The sequence below is a fragment of the Vitis riparia genome, chromosome 10, assembly GCF_004353265.1.
Source record: "Vitis riparia cultivar Riparia Gloire de Montpellier isolate 1030 chromosome 10, EGFV_Vit.rip_1.0, whole genome shotgun sequence".
Lineage (NCBI taxonomy): Eukaryota > Viridiplantae > Streptophyta > Magnoliopsida > Vitales > Vitaceae > Vitis > Vitis riparia.
This window is the reverse complement of record NC_048440.1, coordinates 2,194,964-2,219,003: the sequence shown is the minus strand read 5'-3', so window position 1 is coordinate 2,219,003 and position 24,040 is coordinate 2,194,964. Positions and strand designations below refer to the sequence as shown.

Genomic DNA, 24,040 nt, shown 5'->3' with positions numbered 1-24,040 from the left:
CAAATAAAAAAATTTAAATATATATATATATATATATATATATATATATATATATATATATATATATATATAGAAAAATTTTAAAAGAAAAAGGGATTCATTCATGTGGTATTGCAATATTTATTTTACTATTTTTAAAATAAAAATAAATTATTTTCAAATTATATTTTAAATTCTTATAAATATTAACCATATTTGATATAATTAATGCTAATAATAAAATCATATTTAATAATATTTTTAAAAGAAAAAGAAAAAGAGATAGATGTAGGAAGCGATGATGGGTATGTGTTTAAGAATGCTCTTTATTTTTAATTTTTATTATCAAAATGTTCATAAAAGTTAAAGAACAAATCACGAGAACATGAGATATTAAATACCTTTGAATTTTGCAAATGTTAGAACGTATTTGGGGGCTTTTATTATATTTCTTAATTTTTTAAAACATTATTATATTTCTTAATTTTTAAAAACAAAAAATAAAAGCATACTAAGGTACTATACTCTACATGTTATCCATCTGTCACCCATTTATAAAATCAAAATCTATTCAAATCTTTATAAAAGTATATTATATAATGTATAAGTGAATAATAAAAATTAAAACTACAAATTACAAAGTAACGCAATAAAATCAAATTAAATTCCAAAAGACACCTACATATTATAATATTAAAAAATATTCTAATTTAACACACCTATATATGACAAAATCACAGAATCTAACCATAAACTATTATTTTTCTCTTGGACTTCACTCAAAGGGCCACCATCCACACTTAATTCTTCAACGATCTTCCCTTCTTTATTAAGTCTTACCAGTCTAACTTTTACTTCTAGTCTTCCACAATTATTTTGTGCAACCCAAAATTCCCCATGAATGTTTCTTTGAATATTAACCGGACACCCAACAAGTTGTGTAAAAGTGTCACTCAATTGAGATTTTTGACCTTGGAGCCAATATCTTGTGACTTTGGCGGCAGTCGTTTCAGTAACTAAAACAAAATCATTGTCTTTGCTTAATACAACCCCGTTTGAAAAGGATAAGCCTCTTAGCAACACCGTCACTTCTTTGGAATATGGTGCTAGTATCGGTAAAATAGACAACTCCAATGTTTTTATCAATGTCCAAAGAATTAGTGAATTGAAATGGGACTCCTTCTGCACCAATGGCTACTTGTTTGGCAACTCCACCATTTTGCCCAACCACCAATAGCCCAAAATAGGCATATGCAATGTAAAGATCACATGTTGCTTCATTGAATTTAAGACCCAATGGTCTTCCACATACTTGTTCCATTGCAGGGTTGGCTGATCCATCACAAAATTTAGGAATCCTAATCAAGCACAAAAGCAAATACTTCAATTATTTCAAATACTTTCATACATTTTTATCCAACATAAAATGTACACTTACAATTACAAAGAAGGTTGAATTGAACACTAAAAGAATACTTTATGTCATGCAATTAATATGAATATACAACATAATTAAAGAATTAATTATACATTATTATATTTTTAAATCTATTTAAGAAATATATGTATTATAAGTGAATATATACTAAACATAATGAATAAAAAATTTACAAGTAGTTTTTACCTGAACAGGGAAGTGATTGCAAACTCCTTCCATCCATGTTTCGAACCTTACCATTTTAAAATTCTACCATCCGAGATGCCAGTATAAGGACCATCTCCATTACAATCGAAGGCAATGCTTTCAGGGCCAGATACCCCTGAAGGAAGCTCAAGTGTGTTGTATTTTAGGGCTTGATGTGAATTAACATATCAAAAAAGAGATTGAAATAAAAGAGAAGATAAAGAATTGTGAGAGTTTCATGGTGTTGAAGAAGATGATGGACAATTCTTTCTTTGGTACAATAAGTAAAAGTTTATGCTACCCATAAATTTATATATAAGAAGAGAATCGGTTGTTCTAATTAAAATCAAAATATAATTGTCATAACATAAGAATTAAGACTCTAATTAATATTTGGAAGGACTCTAATTAGAATTAGGACTCTAATTAATATTTAATTTTTAATATTTCAAAAAAAATATTTTGATTTAATATTAATTATAATCAAATAATGATAGTATTTAATTTGAGGTTGTACGGTAAAATATGAAAATAATAATAATTAAAATTAATTAAAAATCGTTTTATTTTAAAATTATTTAATCTTTATATAAAAAAGTTAAAATAAATGAAATTATTTTGAAATATTATATAAAAATAATGTAATAATTTTAATTTTTTTTTTCTTTCACTTTTTTTTTTTCTCTCACAACCAAATATAGCTTTAAGGTTTTAAATCTATTTTTGATAGGATTGCAAAGGTATATTTGCAATATATATAAAAAGAAATGCTTTTATGAGATATAAGCATCCCAATTTGCTAATTCAACGTATGATTTGCCACGAGGATGCAAATGGAAGGATGTAAATGAGGCATAATTGGAGAGGGCTCCGAGACAAATTCCCATTTTTTATTTATAAAATATAAATATTGATTTTTTTAAATTAATATAGATTTTTTATTTTAAAAATATTGATTTATAGACTTCTCATTACAGTTAGATAAGTTATCTTTTCAGTTATATTAAAATATGACATTATCGTAAAAAATATTTTAATGATAATTAGCAAAATTAATGTCTGGTTAGATACATTTTCTGATTTTTATTTTCAAAAACAAAAAATAATACTAATATCTATATAAAATACAAGAATTTCTAAAAGATTACAAACAAAATTTAATATTGTTTTCAAGTTAATTAAAAAAATTGAGGAATTAAAAACATTTTTTTATATAAAATTTCAAAAATTTTAAAAGTAATTCTTAAGACATCACATAAATTTACACTATAGTTTTTATTTTTAAATATTTTTTATGAAAAATATTAATTTTAAAAATAAAAAACAAGAAATATATCTAAACAAAAACGAAGTCTAACAAAATCATTAATGTTTGAGTTTTAATAAGGATTTCATTTTAAAAAGTTAGAATTGACATTTAGTTTTTAAATATATATAATTTTTTAATTATAAAATTATATAGGATATACAATATAATATAATTGGTGTGACAACGAGGACGGGTTTAAGCGGGAAAAAGGGTCCCTGGTCTGAATTCATTCCTTATTTAGGGGAATTTCACCATTCTTATCCGATTAGAGGTGGTGATGGGCATTGATGAAAATATCGGTAATCACGGATATATCTGAGAAATATCGACGGATATTTTGGAAAAAAATTTTGATAGGCAAAAAATTAATCAAAACTCATAAAATTGTAAGAAAGACCTAGTAACAATATAATTAGAAGTATAATAGACAATTTAAATTTGTTTTGTTGAAGAATTTGATATATATATTATATGATTTACGATATTAGATGTAATTATATTATGTGGGTCAATAAGAAATGAGAATTTTGCAATTGTACACTCATTATCAAGTTTCATGAAAGACTTAATTTCATTAAATATTAATAATTTGTACATATTATCACATAGTCGTTAGGGTTCAATTTTGATCGTTGGATCAGCTTCAATTTGGACCATCAGATGCATAAGAGTCATGATTTGTTTCCATTTTTTTTATCTCTACTAAATCTAAAAAAAAAAAAAAAAATGGCCCTACTTTCCTCTTCCACTCTCAATCCTCGCAGGTTCTAATCTAATCATTTGTTACTTTTTCTTCTTATTTTTTGCAACCCCCATTTGATTCCCAAGAAAATCCATCCCCCATTCGATTTCCGGGAAAATTCGTCCTCGTTTGATTTCAGAGAAAATCCATTCAAAACCCCCAAGGAAATCCAAAAAAATGGTTTTTTTTTTTTTAGCGCTTCCTGTGTTTTCTGGATCTGTTCTAGGGGTCGCTTTGCTTTTGTGCCATTGGATTTAAATTTCACGAACCCTAAATCCACAATTTTTGAGCCAGGCTGAAAAACACAACCTTTGCTTGCAAATCATGATTAGATTACCAAATAACATCTTATGTTTTAAAAAAAAAAAAAAAAAAATTGGACAAATTTTGTATCCTGTGTGCGGGCTAGACTGGTAGGAAATATCGAGAAATTTCCCAAAAAAACCAGCGATACAAACCGAAATTTCGCTGATAAAATTGCAGCGGTCGACATTTTTTTGAAGATTTCGCTGATTTTTCGCCTATAGCCAACGATTTTTTTGCCGATTTTAACCGAAATTTGGCCAAATTTCTTCTGTCGACATTTCACCCCCCCTCTTTCGTATCATTGGCCACCGAAACCCGAAATTTTGGCGAAAAAAAATAGAAACTTTCATCTATGGTGATGGGATACCAATAAATTTTCACCATCTTGAGAGGAGATTAGCGGTATGCATCAAAATTCAAGGAATTTGAAAATAAAGGGGAAAATGATGTTTTAGTTAGAAAAAAAAAAAAGGAAGAGGAAGGCAATCTTACTTATTAAAGATTAAATTCTCTTTATTCATCTCAAAATAATTTGAATTTCATGCGATGTGACATCAACTATATAATTAGTCAAAATTTTAAAAATATTTTACAAATTATTTAGTATTTATTTAGATACATCTCTTATCTTTTATTTTAAAATTTTAAAATAGCAATATTTTTATATATAGAATTCTAAAAAACTTACGTTGAAAAAAATAATGGTTTGAAAGCTCTTTAAAAAAAATTGATGTCTAAATTTTTTTTTTGGATAAAATAATAATTCTTTTTAAAATCCTTAAGGTGTTAAGAAAATATACATTAATAAACAATGAAATCCATACAAAAATAAATAAATAAATAAATAACCAAATAACAAACAAAAATTCAAAATACAATATTGAGCAAGTTTTTACAATTCCTAGTTTTTTCAATTCAACTATTCATTCAGATCGCATACTTAAAACTTTTTTATCTTTTAAGACATTAGGTTTTGACACCACATCTCTTCATTGTGGGTGTCCTTTTATCTTCTTCAATTAATAATTATCTCTTGTTTTAGAGAGTCTTAGGCTTCTATCTATTTACTTTTGACCATATTTATTGTTTTTGGATTTCAAGTCATTTATATATATACTATAAACATGATGTTCTCCAAATGAATAAATATTCATAATGAATAAATTAATAAATTATGAATTTGTTGATAAATTAATAATGAATTCATTTATCCATAAATCAATAATCCCACTAAGATAATAATTTTTCACGATTTCAAGAGTATTATTTTATAGGGATTTTACTATGGTTTTAAATTATTCTTTAATATCTAATTAAATTATAATTTCATATCCTAATAAAACTAGGATAATAAAAGTATTTCATAATTTAATCAATCATCAAATAGAGTAAAAATAATAAAATAAGCTCACTTAATTAAGAAAATATGGTCCTAATTTAATTAAGACTAACATTATCTATAAAACTAGTGACAAGACCTAAATATTAATGGAGTATGATCCTTAGATTTTACTATATTACTCTAAGAAAATTATCATTTGCTTAAGTAGCGGACTAGTTAAATTTGATTAAAAAAAAAAAAAGAGTTTAGTATAGGAAACACAACTAAAGATATTTTCTTAATATTTGAGGTTATGTTTGGTTGGTCAAATATAGTATGACACATGATAAAAGAAGGGATATATGGTTGGTTGGTGATAGGTTGAGATAAGTTATTTCATCATTTATCTTATTCTATGTTTAACCAAACACGAAATATGATACATGGTGAGATATATTGTCCACCTTTTTTTTAATCCCTTTTACATGGAATATGCTAATCCCATGGTAAGATATTTTTTTAATCTCTTACACTACGTTTGGTTGACAGTATATGATAGGATATAATATGTATATCTTAAGATATCATATATCATTAGATAGGATATGCATATCTTATGATACGATGTTCAATGAGATATGATATCTTTGAATATACATATCCTATGAATATGATATTTTAAGGTAGCAAATCTAATAAGATATGTTATATTATATTATATTTATTTAATTTGTGAAATAAATAAACAATAATATGAAACATATATTATTTTTAATGTTTAAAATAAAAATTACATCACATTCAAATATTTTTTTATTAAAAAAATAACAATTTTGTTATATTTAACAATATTCATGATTAAAATATTTAAACTTTACAAATAATTTTTTAAATATTATGTTATTTAATATATAAAAATAATTTATATACTATATATTAATATTATTTTATAAATATTTTTTTAGTTTTTCTTTTTAAATCATAAATTAAATTTATAATAAAAAAATTATTTTGTAAAATGAGTATATTATCATTATAAATAAATAAATAAATAAATAAAATTTTGATATATGGCATATGTATATCTCATATCATACCATGGGATTAACATATCTCATGTGAAAAAGGTAAAAAAAAAGTATGAATAATATATCCCACCACTTATCATATCACATATTTGGTTGAACATAAAATAAGATAAGTGATGTGATAACTTATCCTATCATATCACCAACCAAACATGGGTTATGATATAATATCTACTCTCTTATCTAATCTCATGTTATATCTGACCAACTTAATATAACCTTAAATTATTTTAAAGGATATAAGTCCATCATAACTTGTTTTGTGGTTCAATTAGAATAGTACAATTAACATATAGGATTTTGAAAATTGCTAGCTACTATTTACACTTATATAATATTAGAGTTTGAAAGGTTTTGGGATTTATCCAAAAATATTTGTTCATTTATTCTTGTCCTCAACAATGAGAATTCTTAATAACCATATGTAGGATATCTTATGATATCTTATATTTTACACTTCCTTTTGTGTCTAATGACTCATAATAGGCCATGATGAAAATATCAGTTTTTAAGGATATATTGATAATTTAATTTTATGGATATATTGGAAAATATAAATATTCTGATGCAAAATATTTGTAAAAGGGATATTCAAGAATTTGTATTTGCCACGCGCAGGTTTAGTTCTCGTTTTCTTTTAATCAGATCAGAGTTTCAAACCAACCAAACAGAAAATAAACGAAAAATACAAGAAAAAACAAAGGAATTGCACAATGAGTGGTAAAATTAAACCCAAATTAAATACTGAAAACAAATAGTATGATAATAGACAAGAAATACATTTTGATAATTAAACGAAGAAACCCTAGAAAATGATCTCAATCGATGGGTAGAGAAGATAGAGAGAGAGACCTGAGGAGAGAGAAATCTGAAGTTGGAGTGGCCGCCCTCGAAGCCAAAGGCCTTTCCTTATATATGCTGGTTTCGTTTCTCTTTGCCCAAAATTTCTCTACTTTTTCCTAATTGCCCCTAAGATTTTGACGTTTTGTATACACTGACGATAGCTAAATTCCCTTCAACCAAGAGATTATGGATACCCAAAGATTTTGTATGAACCAAGCTTTCCAACAATGGTAAAATCTTTGCCTCAATTACAAACCAAGTCGTGTTTTAATCAAGCTTTGAACATTATCCAAAACCATCCAAACGAAAACAACTTCCAACACTTCCATGGAACTAAGATGACCTAAAACTAATTCAGGTTTAACCCAAGCTCATGCCTAGGTTTCATATTGCCAACTCAAATAGTTGAGATGCAACAAATTAAACAAGGCTAAAGAAAGAGGCAAAGAAGAAAAAGATAACATGGAAGAAAGAGCAGAGATGATTAATGGAACATTCACCGAAGATTAGACACCACTAGATTTGGTGGAACCCATTAATGGTCAAACAATTCTCCACACCTGTAAACAGAAAGGTTTATGAACTAATTATCAGGACCATAAGTAGCTCATTCTCTATGCTATATGAAAGCCTGCATGCACTTCCCCAACTGTCTTTAGAATTTGCTTTTGCTTCACACTTGGAAGACACTAAATAGCTATGTTATAGCTAATGCTAATTTTCCCAACAGTTGAGAATAAATAAATACCTCCTGGAGAAAACGTAAGTACCCAAGGACACTTTGTGATGGATCTGTCAAAACTAATACATAATATTAACAGAGACACCATAGGACCCTATATTAGCATGGTGAAAAGTGAGATATGAGGCCACAGCCCCAGTGAATTTCAAGAGTAATGAATTAAAGTAGCTAATAAAAATATTAGTTTTGAATATACTAATATTTATAATTAATGGTATAATGTTGCACAATTGGATAAGATACTTAGATGAGTAGGATAATTTGTAAGATGAAGGACACAAATTGAATAATGAAACAATATATGAAAGTAATATACCATAAACAAAATCTCTAAATCAAGTAGCGCGGATCAGACTCTAATCACTTAGAATTGGAATAATAAATTGAAAAAAAAAAAAAAGACAAAAAAGTTTAAATTTAATAACATTCCTCAAGAAAAACTATTAAACAGATAAAAAAAACTGAACAGAAAATAAACAAGCAGTTGTCTTCACCGAGTAAGATAAATAAAAAATATGTTGATTTAAACTTTTGTTCTTCCTAAATGTACTACAATTTTTTTCAAAAACTTTGATGAAACAAAAGGTTTTTGATTTCAGGAACTAAACACTAACTAGCTGTGATTGACAGCAGGAACTGAGTTGCTGATGATAATCTTAGGAAATAATATTATGATTTATGAGCCAGAAATAATCAGATGGCTGAAAAAATTGCTCCATAAAAGCCTCAAATAGGGGAAAACATCCTCAAAACTGCTATAATAGATAAAAAGAGCAAAGAGAGAGGGGGAAGGGGAGGTGTCATCAACAAGCAAAAAGAGAGAATGAAAATCCAAGAATACTTGTCTAAAAAGTTTGATGAGGGAGACTGAAAGGGACCCATTTTTATGACAACACAAGAACGAGGTTCTCTAATTTCTCTTCTCTTCAAGAAAGACAGAAGTGAAAGTGATTCATATCCAAACACTGAAATTTGAAACTTCAACAACCACGCCAGTTGGAGATATTTTCAACTCCCTCCATGATGAAAAGCCCATAAAAAGCATAATATCTTTTCTTTCCAAGATTTTCCTAGTAATCAACCGTTCATAACGCTCCTTTTAACCCCCCAGAAAATTAAAGAAAATGAAACTCAATTTTCACCATTCACAAGCAAGACACATTTTCATCATTCACAGCATGAACACTAGAAATATTTGTTTCCCTTGAAAATCATTGATTTAGAAGAAAAACATAATAAGAATGCTTGGTGTTTTTTTTTTTTTGTCAATACATGGTTTTTTGTTTGCCTATCAAATTTTTTTTTTTAAAAAAAGAAGGTAGCTGCAAATCGTGACAACTACAGCAGCAATAGTTCTCATTGGGCCAGACAAAACGGTTGGAAACACCCGCCATCCCATATTTCTAAAGAGGAAAAAATTTCATTCATTTGATTTATTAGAAAAGCAAAAATGTTATCAGCAACCCTGGAACATTAAGCAAATTATTTTGAAATATCAACCAGGGAATTATGGTAATGACAAGGTGAGAAAGAGTCAGAATGAAAATGTGAGCTGTTGTTCCAGTTGAGAAAAAAACTCATTTGCCCTGTTCAATGTTTCCATATGCAACTTGCAAAAAGTGATTAAAAATGAAAAGAAAAAAAAAAAAAACTCATAATGGGCTTGGGTTTGAAAATCCAAAACTCAATATCATAAAGGCTTTTTACGAGCTGGGTGTGCTGCGGTGGGGGTGGGGAGGAGGGGGGCTGGGGCTTTCAAAAAGTTTCAGTTTTTCCTCTCCTTTCTTCAGCTCAGGTTTCAAAGCAGCCAAACAGTAAACAAAAATAAAAAAGGGGAAAATAAAATCAAGCCCAAATATATAAAAAAAATATATACAGAAAAATTATACACAAACAACTAACATGTGATCAACAACAAAGAAATCAAATTCTATAATTCACTAACAAACCTAGGAATGCTTCATTATTTCACCTTTTCAAGAATTTGTATTTGACACGCGCGGGTTTAGTTCTCGTTTTCTTTTAATCAGATCAGGGTTTCACACCAACCAAACAGAAATAAACTAAAAATACAAGAAAAAACAAGGGAATTGCACAATGAGTGGTAAAATTAAGCCCAAATCAAACACTGAAAACAAATAGTATGATAATAGACAAGAAATACATTTTGATAATTCAACGAAGAAACCCTAGAAAATGATCTCAATCGATGGGTAGAGAAAGAGAGACCTGACGAGAGAGAAATCTGAAGTTGGTGAGGCCGAACTTGAAGCCAAAGGCCTTTCGTTATATAAGCTGGTTTCGTTTCTGTTTGCCCCAAAATTTCTCCATTTTTTCCTAATTGCCCCTAAGATTTTGACGTTTTGTATGCACCGCCATTCCGCTTCATGTTGAAGCTCTGTCTAGTTCATTATTATTATTATTATTATTATTATTATTATTATTATTATTATTAGGATTCTGACAGGTCTATACGGTCTTTTTGGAACACGTCACATTTATTGATAGCTACAACTTACAAGTGTGAAGTTGAAAAAGACTTCTTGGCATTATAGAATAACGCTTAGAAAAATATGATTTAGATGAAATATTAATAAAAGATAATCAAAATAAATGATATCATAATAGTTTTTTCTAAAGTATATTAATAAAATATTTATTTTTTCTTAAATTTATCTTTTTTTTCTTTTTGTTTCTGTTTCATTTTTCTTTAAATTTTGTAAAATCAAATTAAAATGTTTAGTAAAATTTAATACTTATTACTTAATAATTAAATTGATTTTAAAATAAATTATACTTAAATCGTTAACTTAAAACTTATTCTTTTAAATATTAAAATTATTTGATAAAATTGATTTAAAATTTATTCTAAATTATCAATTAACGTATTTATCATTATACATTATAATTGAAGCAAAGGAAGACAAGTAACAATGGAGGTCGTGAAATAGTAAAAAAGATCGTGAAAATAATTAAGACAAATGAAAATAAAAAGGTAAATAAAAATGTGGATTTAACATGTCTCTATTTTCTAATTAATTTCCACGTTATAATTTTTATTTTTTTAAAATCCTAATTATAACAAATAGGGATAAAAAGGTAAATAAAAATATGGACTTAAAAATAAATTAATTATTTTTATTTATTACTTAAAAGTTATTTTCAATTTTAAATTATACTATTAAGTTATTTTACCTATCTAATTTATTTAATGACATAAATTAAATTATTAAGTCACTTTAAGTTATTAAGTTGGTTTATCAAATACCCACATAATCTAGATTTTTTTTCAAATATTAATAAAAGATTTATTGTTTTTAAATTTATTTTGTTATTTTTCTTCATTTTTTTCTTTTTGTTTATTTTTCTTTTTTATTTTGTTTATCTTCTATTTTCCTTCAAAATTTTTAGAATCAAATATAATCTAGATGTTTTTTCGTATATGATATAAATTATGCAGAATTTCACTAATTTAGGATTTTTTACCTTAAAGCCAATATCTTGTGACTTTTGTGGTGGTTATTTGAGTAACTAAAAGAAAACTATTGCATTTGTTTAATATGATCCCATTTGAAAATGATAATTCTCCTAGCACCACAATGGCCTCTTTGATCCTTGGATCTTATTTTCGTACCCTTCTAGTTGGTCTTCATTTTTCATAAATTTATTGTTAATAAGTTTCTCACAACCATACAAACTTACATTCTTAATAAATTGATTACATACTTTCTTTTTCAAATAGTGTTGATAAGTATAATAGAAAACTTCAATTTTTGAATGAGATGTTAATTTCATAATAAGATATGAGATATTTCATATATCATAATTTTTTATTTTTTATTTATTGTATACTCATTTTTAAAATCATTTTTTAATTATAAATTAAATTTAAGGTTAAAAAAGAAAAGCTAAATAAATATTTATAAAATAATATTAATATATGTTACATAAATTATCTTTATATATTAAATAACATAAATTATTTTTTTATTTATAAAGTTTAAATATTTTAATAATGAATATTGTTAAATATAAGAAAATTTTTATTTTTATTTTAAAATAGAAAATATTGGAATGTGATATAATTTTTATTTTAAACAATGAAAATAATATATATTTCATATTATTTCTTATTCATTTCACAAATTATATATAAACATAATATAATATAACATGTCACATTTGTTATCAATGATATCATATTTTATTAGAAATCATATTTTAAAATATGTACTTATTAACCAATAGGATATAATATCCTAAAGTATATATATTCTATCGTATCCTATCATATCCCGTTAACCAAATATAGCCTTAGGTCATGTTCGATTGGTTGGGCATCACATAAGATAGGATATAATATTATCTTATCACATGGTTAGTAATGAAATAGTATAATGTATTTCGTTATTTATCCTGTCTTATCTTCAACTAAACATAAAATAAGAATAGTGGTTTAATATATTATCCATTCTCTTTTTTATATTCCTTCTACATATGACATCTTAATCATATAATATAAGATATGTATATCCCATGTATTGTGAATTTATTGTTTTAATCAATTATTTTATATACTCATTTTTACAAAATAATTTGTTATTATAAATTAAATTATATTTTAAAAAGAAATACTAAAAAGTATTTATAAAATAATATTAATTTATGATATATAAATTATTTTTATACATTGAATAACATAATATAAAAAAATTATTTACAAAATTTAAATATTTTAATCATAAATATTGTTACATATAAGAGAAATTTCATTTTTTAAATAAAAAATATTGGAATGTAATATTATTTTTATATTTAAACATTGAAAAATAATATATATATATATATATATTATTCTTTTATTCATTTCACAAATTGAATATAAATATAATATAACATATGAATATATTATGTTGGGCTATCATGTTCGTTAGATATATAATATACAAATATATTATATCCTAGGATATGTATTTCCTATTTAATGATATATAATATCTTAAAATATACATATTATATCATATATTATCTCATCAGGTAAATATAGTCTTATATATTTAATTATCAATTACAATAGGAAGAAAAAAAAAAACTCAAGGTCATCATCAAAATCAAAATGTAACTTTAAGAGCACCTTGTTTCAATTTTTTTTTTTAAATATACGAATTATCATTCTAATTTATATTCAAAGGAATTATATTTATAGCATGATTTGGTTGTAAGTTTATTAATTAATAAAGAATTTATAAATCTCATAGTGAATTAAAATTAAATTATTTTTTTTAATAATCATTTATAAATATTGTTTGTTTTTAGCATAATTATAAAAGAAAGAGTCCTACTTGTAATAAGTTTTATTTCAATATGTTTCTAGATATTATAGTAGATGTTTGATAAAACTTAATACTTATTACTTAAAATTTATTCTAAATCATTAAATCAATATATTTATCTTTATAAATTATAATTAGGGTGAAGAAAGTCAAGTAATAATGGAGATGGTAGAATAGCAAAAGAGATTATTGAAATAATGAGGGCAAATAAGGGCAAAAAGATAGAATAAAAATATAAATTTAAGAATAAATTAATTATTTTTATTTATTACTGTGTTTGACTTTAGGTCACATCATTAAATTATTTATCAAATATATTTAATTTACATAATGACTTAAATTAAGTTATTAAATCATTTTAAGTTATTAATTTCGTTTTTACTCTGCGCACACAAAGTTTAAAAAATCAAGAATAATATATCATTCTAGGAGACATTTTTGTTTTATTTTCTATGTAAGAAATTAATTTTTAAATATTAACTAGAGAAGCAACACTCTTATTTGTTTGATGGAAAAAACTTAGATTGACTTGAATAGTTGATTTTATTTTTTGATTTTAAAAATGTGAGAATTTTTTTTTTTACCGTATTTTAAAATTTTTTCCTTAAACTTAATAATTTAGAATAATATGTTTTTTCTTTTGCCTTTTTCTTTTCCTTTATATTTTTTAAAAATAAAAGATGTTCAAATAAAGTGACATTATCAAAACACATTTTCATTGATGCACTAAATACGAAAAGAAAATTTAAAGTAAGGACTAACCAAATAAAAAATTTTAAAAAGAAAAAAATATATATTTATAGAATTTTTTTTATAAAATATATATATATATATATATATATATATATATATATATATATATATATATATATATATATATATATTTGGGGATTCATTCATGTGGTACTGCAATATTTATTTTACTATTTTTAAAAGAAAAATAAATGTTTTTTAAATTATATTTTAAATTCTTATAAACATTAAACATGTTTGGTATATTTAATGCTAATAACAAAATCATATTTAATAATATTTTTAAAAGAAAAAGAAAAAGAAAAAGAGATGAAGGGTATGTGTTTAAGAATGCTCTTTATTTTTAATTTTTATTATCAAAATGTTCATAAAAGTTTAACAATAAATCACGAGAACATGATACATTAAATACTTTTGAATTTTGCAAATGTTGTTTTGTATTTGGGGGCTTTTATTATATTTCTTAATTTAAAAAAAATAAAATAAAAGCATATTCAATATTATATTAAAACAAAAAGTGTTATACTCTACATGTTAATCACTTAATCCAATCCATCCATCACCGATTTATAAAATGAAAATTTATTCAAATCTTTATAAAAGTATATTATATAATGTATAAGTGAATAATAAAAATTAAAACTAGGAATTACAAAGTAATAAAATCAAATTAAATTCCAAAAGACACCTACATATTATAATATTAAAAAATATTCTAATTTAACAGACCTATATATGACAAAATCACAGAACCTAACCATAAATCATTATCTTTCTCTTGGACTTCCCTCAAAGGGCCAAAATCCTCACTTAATTCTTCCATGATCTTCCATTCTCTGTTAAGTTTTACCGATCTAACTTTTAGATCTGGTCTTCCACAATTATTTTGTGCAACCCAAAATTCCCCATGAATGTTTCTTTGAATATTATCTGGACATCCAACAAGTTGTGTAAAAGTATCACTCAATTGAGATTTTTGACCTTGGAGCCAATATCTTGTGACTTTGGCGGCAGTCGTTTCAGTAACTAAAACAAAATCTTTGTCTTTGCTTAATGCGACCCCATTTGAAAAGGATAAGCCTCTTAGCAACACCGTCACTTCTTTGGTCCTTGGATCATATTTTAGTAACCTTCCGGTCAAATAAAGTGACATTATCTAAACACATTTTCATTGATGCACTAAATAAGAAAAGAAAATTTAAAGAAAGTTAGGACTAACCAAATAAAAAAAATTTAAAAAATTAATTATAGAAAAATTTTTTTAAAAAATATTTGGGGATTCATTCATGTGGTATTGAAATATTTATTTTATTATTTTTAAAAGAAAAATAAATGATTTTTAAATTCTTATAAATATTAAACATGTCTGGTATAATTAATACTGATAACAAAATCATATTTAATAATATTTTTAAAAGAAAAAGAAAAAAAGAGATGTAGGAAGAGATGATGGATATGTGTTAAAGAATGCTATTTATTTTTATTGAATAAATGTTCATAAAAGTTAAAGAACAAATCACGAGAACATGAAACGTTAAATACTTTTTCATTTTGCAAATGTTAAAACGTATTTGGGGGCTTTTATTATATTTCTTAACTTTTAAAAACAAAGAATAAAAGCATATTAGATATTATATTAAAACAAAAGGTGCTATACTCTACACGTTAATCACTTAATCCATCCGAGTCGCATTTATAAAATGAAAATCTATTCAAACCTTTACAAAAGTATGTTATATAATGTATAAGTGAATAAAAAAAAAAATAAGACTACGAATTACAAAGTAATGCAATAAAATCAAATTAAATTTCAAAAGACACGTGCATATTATAATAATTAAAAATATTCTAATTTAACACACCTATATACGACAAAATCATAGAACCTAACCATAAACCATTGTCTTTCTCTTGGACTTCACTCACAGGGCCAACATCTTCACTTAATTCTTCCACAATCTTCCCTTTTTTGTTAAGTCGTATCGGTCTAACTTTTAGTTCTAGTCTTCCACAATTATTTTGTGCAACCCAAAATTCTCCATGAATGTTTCTTTGAATATTATCCGGACATCCATCAAGTCGTGTAAAAGTGTCACTCAATTGAGATTTTTGACCTTGGAGCCAATATCTTGTGACTTTAGCGGCAGTCGTTTCAGTAACTAAAACAAAATCATTGTCTTTGCTTAATGCAACCCCATTTGAAAAGGATAAACCTCTTAGCAACACCGTCACTTCTTTGGATCTTGGATCATATTTTAGTAATCTTCCGGTCTTATCCCCACTTTGCATTGCTATTGCATAAGCCCTAAAAAATTCAATTGTTAATAAATGGGAATGAGAATCATAACTATATGGACAAACTTAAAAAAAAAAAAAAATCTATATAATGAGTAAATTGATGATACATACCATCTTTGGAATATGGTGCTAGTATCGGTAAAATAGACAACTCCAGTGTTTTGATCAATGTCCAAAGCATTAGTGAATCGAAATGGGACTCCTTCTGCACTAATGGCTACTTGTTTGGCAACTCCACCATTGCGCCCAACCACCAATAGTCCAAAATAGGCATCTGCAGTGTAAAGATCACATGTTGCTTCATTGAATTTAAGACCCAATGGTCTTCCACATACTTGTTCCATTGCAGGGTTGGCTGATCCATCACAAAATTTAGGAATCCTAATCAAGCACAAAAGCAAATACTTCAATTATTTCAAATACTTTCATACATTTTTATCCAACATAAAATGTACACTTACAATTACAAAGAAGGTTGAATTGAACACTAAAAGAATACTTTATGTCATGCAAATAATATGAATATACAACATAATTAAAAAATGAATTATATATTATTATATTTTTAAATCTATTTAAGAAATATATGTAATTATAAGTGAGTATATACTAAACATAATGAATAAAAAATTTACAAGTAGTTTTTACCTGAACGAGGAAGTGATTGCAAACTCCTTCCATCCATGTTTCAAACCTTGCCATTTTAAAATTCTACCATCCGAGATGCCAGTATAAGGACCATCTCCATTACAATCGAAAGCAATGCTTTCAGGGCCAGATACCCCTGAAGGAAGTTCAAGTGTGTTGTTTTTTAGAGCTTGATGTGAATTAACACATCCAAAAAGAGAAATCGAAATAAAAGAGAAGATAAAGAATTGTGAGAGCTTCATGGTGTTGAAGAAGATGATGGACAATTCTTTCTTTGGTACAATAAATAAAAGTTTATGCTACCCATAAATTTATATATAAGAAGAGAATCGATTGTTCTAATTAAAATCAAAATATAATTGTCATAACGTAAGAATTAGGACTCTAATTAATATTTGGAAGGACTTAATTAGAATTAGGACTCTAATTAATATTTAATTTTTAATATTTCAAAAAAAAAAATGTTTTGGTTTAATATTAATTATAATCAAATAATGATAGTATTTAATTTGAGGTTGTATGGTAAATATAAAAATAATAATAATTAAAATTAATTAAAAATCATTTTATTTTAAAAATATTTAATCTTTATATAAAAAAGTTAAAATAAATGAAATTATTTTGAAATATTATATAAAAATAATTTAATAATTTTAATTTTTTTTTTATTTTCTTTCACTTTTTTTTTCTCTTTATATTCTCTCACAACCAAATATAGCTTTAAGGTTTGAAATCTCTTTTTGATAGGATTGCAAAGGTATATTTGCAATATATATAAAAGTAATGCTTTTATGAGATATAAGCATCCCAATTTGCTAATTCAACGTATGATTTGTCACGAGGATGCAAATGCATGACGTAAATGAGGCATAATGGGAGAGAGCTCCCCTATTCCCATAACATTAAGAGACAAATTCCCATTTTTTATTTATAAAATATAAATATTGATTTTTTAAATTAATATAGATTTTTTATTTTAAAAATATTGATTTATAGACTTCTCATAACATTTAGATAAGTTATCTTTTCGGTTATATTAAAATATGACATTATCCGTTAAAAATATTCTAATGATAATTAGAAAAATTAATGTCTGGTTGATACATGTTCTGATTTTTATTTCAAAAACAAAAAATAATACTAATATCTATATAAAATATAAGAATTTTTAAGAGATTACATACAAAATTTAATATTGTTTTCAAGTTAATTAAAAAAATTAAGGAATTAAAAACATTTTTTTATATAAAATTTCAAAATTTTTAAAAGTAATTCTTAGGACATCACATAACTTTACACTATAGTTTTTATTTTTAAATATTTTTTATGAATAATCTTAATTTTAAAAATAAAAAACAAGAAATGTATCTAAGCAAAAACGAAGTCTAACAAAATCATTAATGTTTTAGTTTTAACAAGGATTTCATTTTAAAAAGTTTCAATGTGAAAAGTTAGAATTGACATTTAGTTTTTAAATATATATAATTTTTTAATTATAAAATTATATAGGATATACAATATAATATAATTGGTGTGACAACGAGGACGGATTTAAACGGGAAAAAAGGTCCCCTGGTTCTGAATTCATTCCTCATTTAGGAGAATTTCACCATTCTTATCCAATTAGAGGTGGTGATGGGCGATGATGAAAATATTGATAATCACGGATATATCGGTAACTTGATTTTAATTAATCAAAACTCATGGAAATGTAAGAAAAACCTCATAACAATGTAATTAGAAGTATAATAGACAATTTAAAATTATTTTGTTGAAGAATTTAATATATATTATATGATTTGTTATATTAGATGTAATTATATTATGTGGGTCATGTGAATTTTGTAATTGTACACTCATTATCAAGTTTAATGAAAGACTTGATTTCATTAAATATCAATAATTTGTACATATTATCACATAGCTATTGGGGTTCAATTTTGACGGTTGGATCAGCTTCAATTTGGACCATCACATGCATAGGGTCATTATTTGTTTCCATTTTTTTTTTTTTTATCTCTACTAAATCTAAAAAATCAAAAGCCCTTTGCTGAAGCTGCCCTCCGCACGAGAGAATTCTAAAAAGGCCCTACTTTCCTCTTCCACTCTCAATCCTCGCAGGTTCTAATCTAATCATTTATTACTTTTTTTTTTTTTTTTTTGCAACCCCCGTTTGATTCCCAAAAAAATCCATCCCCCATTTGATTTCCGGGAAAATTCATCCTCGTTTGATTTCCGAGAAAATCCATGCAAAACCCCCAAGGAAAACCAAAAAAATTGCTCTTTTTTTTTTTGCTCCCTGTGTTTTCTGGATCTGTTCTAGGGGTCGCTTTGCTTTTGTGCCATTGGATTTAAATTTCACGAACCCTAAGTCCACAATTTTTGAGCCAGGCTGAAAAACACAACCTTTGCCTGCAAATCATGATCAGATTACCAAATAACATCTTATGTTTTTTTTTTTTTAAAAAAAAAAAAATGGACAGATTTTGTATCCTGTGCGTGGGCTGGAGTGGTAGGAAATATAGGGAAATTTCCCAAAAAATCGGCGATACAAACCGAAATTTCACCATAAAATTGCAGCGGTCGGCATTTTTTTTTTTTTTTGTGAAGATTTCGCCGATTTTTCGCTTCAGCCATTTTTCGTCGATTTTAATCGAAATTTGGCGAAATTTCTTCTGTCAACATTTCGCCCCCTCTTTCGTATCGCCGGCCACCGAAACCGAAATTTCGGCTATGATGGGATACCAATAAATTTTCACCATCTTGAGAGGAAATTAGCTGTATGCATCAAAATTCAAGGAATTTGAAAATAAAGGGAAAAATGGTGTTTTAGTTAAAAAAAAAAGAAAAAAAAGGGAAGAGGAAGGCAATCTTACTTATTAAAAAATAAATTCTCTTTATTCATCTCAAAATAATTTGAATTTCATGCGATATGACATCAACTATATAATTAGTCAAAATTTTAAAAATATTTTACAAATTATTTAGTATTTATTTAGATACATCTCTTATCTTTTATTTTAAAATTTTAAAATAGCAATATTTTTATATATATAATTCTAAAAAACTTACGTTGAAAAAAATAACGGTTTGAAAGCTCTTTAAAAAAAATTGATGTCTAAATTTTTTTTTTTGGATAAAATAATAATTCTTTTTAAAATCCTTAAGGTGTTAAGAAAATATACATTAATAAACAATGAAATCCATACAAAAAATAAAAATTAATAAATAAAAAACAAATAACAAATAAAAATTCAAAATACATTATTGAGCAAGTTTTTACAATTCCTATTTTTTTCAATTCAACTATTTATTCAGATTGCATACTTAAAACCTTTTTATCTTTTAAGATATTAGGTTTTGACACCATATCTCTTCATGGTGGGAGTCCTTCTATCTTTTTCAATTAATAATTATCTCTTGTTCGAGAGAGTCTTAGGCTTCTATCTATTTACTTTTGACCACATTTATTGTTTTTGGATTTTAAGTAATTTATATATATATATATATATATATATATATATATATATATATATATATATATATATATTATAAACATGATGTTCTCCAAATGAATAAATATTCATAATGAATAAATTAATAAATTATGAATTTATTGATAAATTAATAATGAATTCATTTATCCATAAATCAATAATCCCATTAAGATAATAATTTTTCATGATTTCAAGAGTATTATTTTATAGGGATTTTACTATGGTTTTAAATTATTCTTTAATATCTAATTAAATTATAATTTCATATCCTTATAAAACTAGGATAATAAAAGTATTTCATAATTTAATCAATCACCTAATAGAGTAAAAATAATAAAATAAGCCCACTTAATTAAGAAAATATGGTCCTAATTTAATTAAGACTAACATTATCTATAAAACTAGTGACAAGACCTAAATATTAATGGAGTATGATCCTTAGATATTACTATATTACTCTAAGAAAATTATCATTTGCTTAAGTAGCATACTAGTTAAATTTGATTTAAAAAAAAAAGGAGTTTTGTATAGGAAACACAACTAAATATATTTTCTTAATCTTTGAGGTTATGTTTGTTTGGTCGGATATAGTATGACACATGATAAAAGAGGGGATATTATATTCTATCCCATGTTTGGTTAGTGATAGGTTGAGATAAATTATTTCATCATTTATCTTATTCTATGTTTAACCAAACACGAGATATGATACATGGTGAGATATATTGTCCACCTTTTTTTTAATCCCTTTTACATGGGATATGTTAATCCCATGGTAAGATATTTTCTTAATCTCTTAGGCTACGTTTGGTTGACAGATAGGATATAATATGTATATCTTAGGATATCAAATATCATTAGATAAGATATGCATATTTTATGATACGATGTTCAATGAGATATGATATCCTTGAGTATACATATCCTATGAATATGATATTTTAAGGTAGCAAATCTAATGAGATATGTTATATTATATTATATTTATATTTAATTTATGAAATAAATAAACAATAATATGAAATATATATTATTTTTAATTTTAAAATAAAAATTATATCACATTCAAATATTTTCTATTTAAAAAATAACAATTTTGTTATATTTAACAATATGATTAAAATATTTAAACTTTACAAATAATTTTTTTTAATATTATGTTATTTAATATATAAAAATAATTTATATACTATATATTAATATTGTTTTATAAATATTTTTTAATTTTTTTTAAAATTATAAATTTAATTTATAATAAAAAATTTATTTTGTAAAATGAGTATATTATTATTATAAAAAATAAAAAATTAATAAAAATATAAAATTTTGATATATGGCATATGTATATCTCATATCATACCATGGGATTAACATATCTCATGTGAAAGGGGTATAAAAAAAAGGATGAATAATATATTCCACCATTTATCATATCACATGTTTGGTTGAATATAAAATAAGATAAGTGATGTGATAACTTATCCTATCATATCACCAACCAAACATGGGCTATGATATAATATCTACTCTCTTATCCAATCTCATGTTATTTCTGACCAACTTAATATGACCTTAAATTATTTTAAAGGATATAAGTCCATCATAACTTGTTTTGTGGTTCAACTAGAATAGTACAATTAGCATAGAGGATTTTGAAAATTGCTAGCTACTATTTACACTTATCGGTAATATTAGAGTTTGAAAGGTTTTGGGATTTATCCAAAAATATTTGTTTATTTATTCTTGTCCTCAACGATGAGAATTCTTAATAACCATATGTAGGATATTTTATGATATCTTATATTTTATACTTCCTTTTGGTGTCTAATGACTTATAATAGGCAATGATGAAAATATCGGTTTTTAAGGATATATCGATAATTTAATTTTATGGATATATTGGAAAATATCGATAGACATTCTAATACAAAATATTTGTAAAAGGGATATTGAATGAGACTCATGAAAATGTTAAGAAAAATTCTAAAAAATGATATAAGAAATAATAATAGACATTTTGAGATTGTTTTCTTAAAGAAATTGATATATATATATATATATATATGATACATATATAAGTATTTTTTATTTTAAAACATTGATAATTTTATTTAAAAGTTTATACTTATTTTATATTTAATTATTATACAAAATACATGATATTTAAAATTAATATAATATATATAACATTTGTAATAAAAATAAATATAGATATTTGAATCTTAATGTTTGTTTATAATTTAAATATATATAATCATAATGTTTGTTTATCATTAAAAATAAAAATACTTTGTAGACAATAAATTTTGTACAAATTTTCAAATGATATTGATATATATGTTCTTTTCTCCAGTCTATATTTGTGCTCGATCAAACAAAATTATGACTAGTTATGAACAAATATGAATTTATGTAGAAAAGGCAACCAAGATTGTATTGGTTTAAATTTGATAATTTTAGTCATATTATTGAGTTGTTAACAATGAACGTTTCAATTTTTTTTAAATGTTTTTTTTTTCTTTTAAGAATTATAACCTGCATAGTTTCATTTAAAATTATTTAATTTCCATTTTAAACCTTCTTGTAAAATGTATATGGATAGTAGCAAAGATTTCAATTTTTTTTGTTATATTTAGTAATTAAAATATTATTAATTTCATGTAAAATTTGTGACAACGGTTCTTCATTGATATTTCATTGTTAACATTATTATTATGTTCATCATTTATGTAATGTTTTTGCGAGTTCCCGTTAGTAAATGATATTCATGTTTTGTTGTTTTTATGTTGTGGGAATGGATGGCATGGGAAAATGAAGGCTGGGGTTTGAATATCCAAAATTCAATATCATAAAGGCTTTATACGGCGGGGAGGAGGGCGGGCCATATTTGGAATATGGTGATACATACCATCTTTGGAATATGGTGCTAATCTCGGTAAAATAGACAACTCCGGTATTTTGATCAATGTCCAAAGCATTAGTGAATCGAAATGGGACTCCTTCTGCACTAATGGCTACTTGTTTGGCAACTCCACCATTTTGCCCAACCACCAATAGCTCAAAATAGGCATTTGCAATGTAAATATCACATGTTGCTTCATTGAATTTAAGACCCATTGGTCTGCCACATACTTGTTCCATTGCAGGGTTGAGTGATCCATTACAAAATTTAGGAATCCTAATCAAGCACAAAAAAACAAATACTTCAATTATTTCAAATACTTTCATACATTTTTATCCAACATAAAACGTACACTTACAATTACAAAGAAGGTTGAATTGAACACTAAAAGAATACTTTATGGCATGCAATTAATATGAATATACAACATAATTTAAAAATTAATTATATATTATTATATTTTTAAATCTTTTTAAGAAATATATGTAATTATAAGTGAATATATACTAAACATAATGAATAAAAAATTTACAAGTAGTTTTTACCTGAATGGGGAAGTGATTGCAAACTCCTTCCATCCATGTTTCGAACCTTGCCATTTTAAAATTCTACCATTCGAGATGCCAATATAAGGACCATCTCCATTACAATCAAA

General features: G+C 25.0%; 1 protein-coding gene and 1 pseudogene across 1 annotated transcript; both read right to left on the bottom strand.

The window, feature by feature from the left end:
- Window positions 1-505: 505 nt before the first annotated feature.
- Window positions 506-9,348, bottom strand: LOC117923886 (annotated as a pseudogene).
- A 6,540-nt stretch (window positions 9,349-15,888) lies between these two features.
- LOC117923885 (protein STRICTOSIDINE SYNTHASE-LIKE 10-like) lies at window positions 15,889-17,228 on the bottom strand. The gene is made up of 3 exons (XM_034842380.1): window positions 16,993-17,228; window positions 16,450-16,719; window positions 15,889-16,345 (listed from the first exon to the last, which is right to left on the bottom strand). Exons 1-3 carry the CDS (start codon window positions 17,226-17,228, stop codon window positions 15,889-15,891), a joined length of 963 nt encoding a protein of 320 aa, XP_034698271.1.
- Between the last annotated feature and the right edge of the window lie 6,812 nt (window positions 17,229-24,040).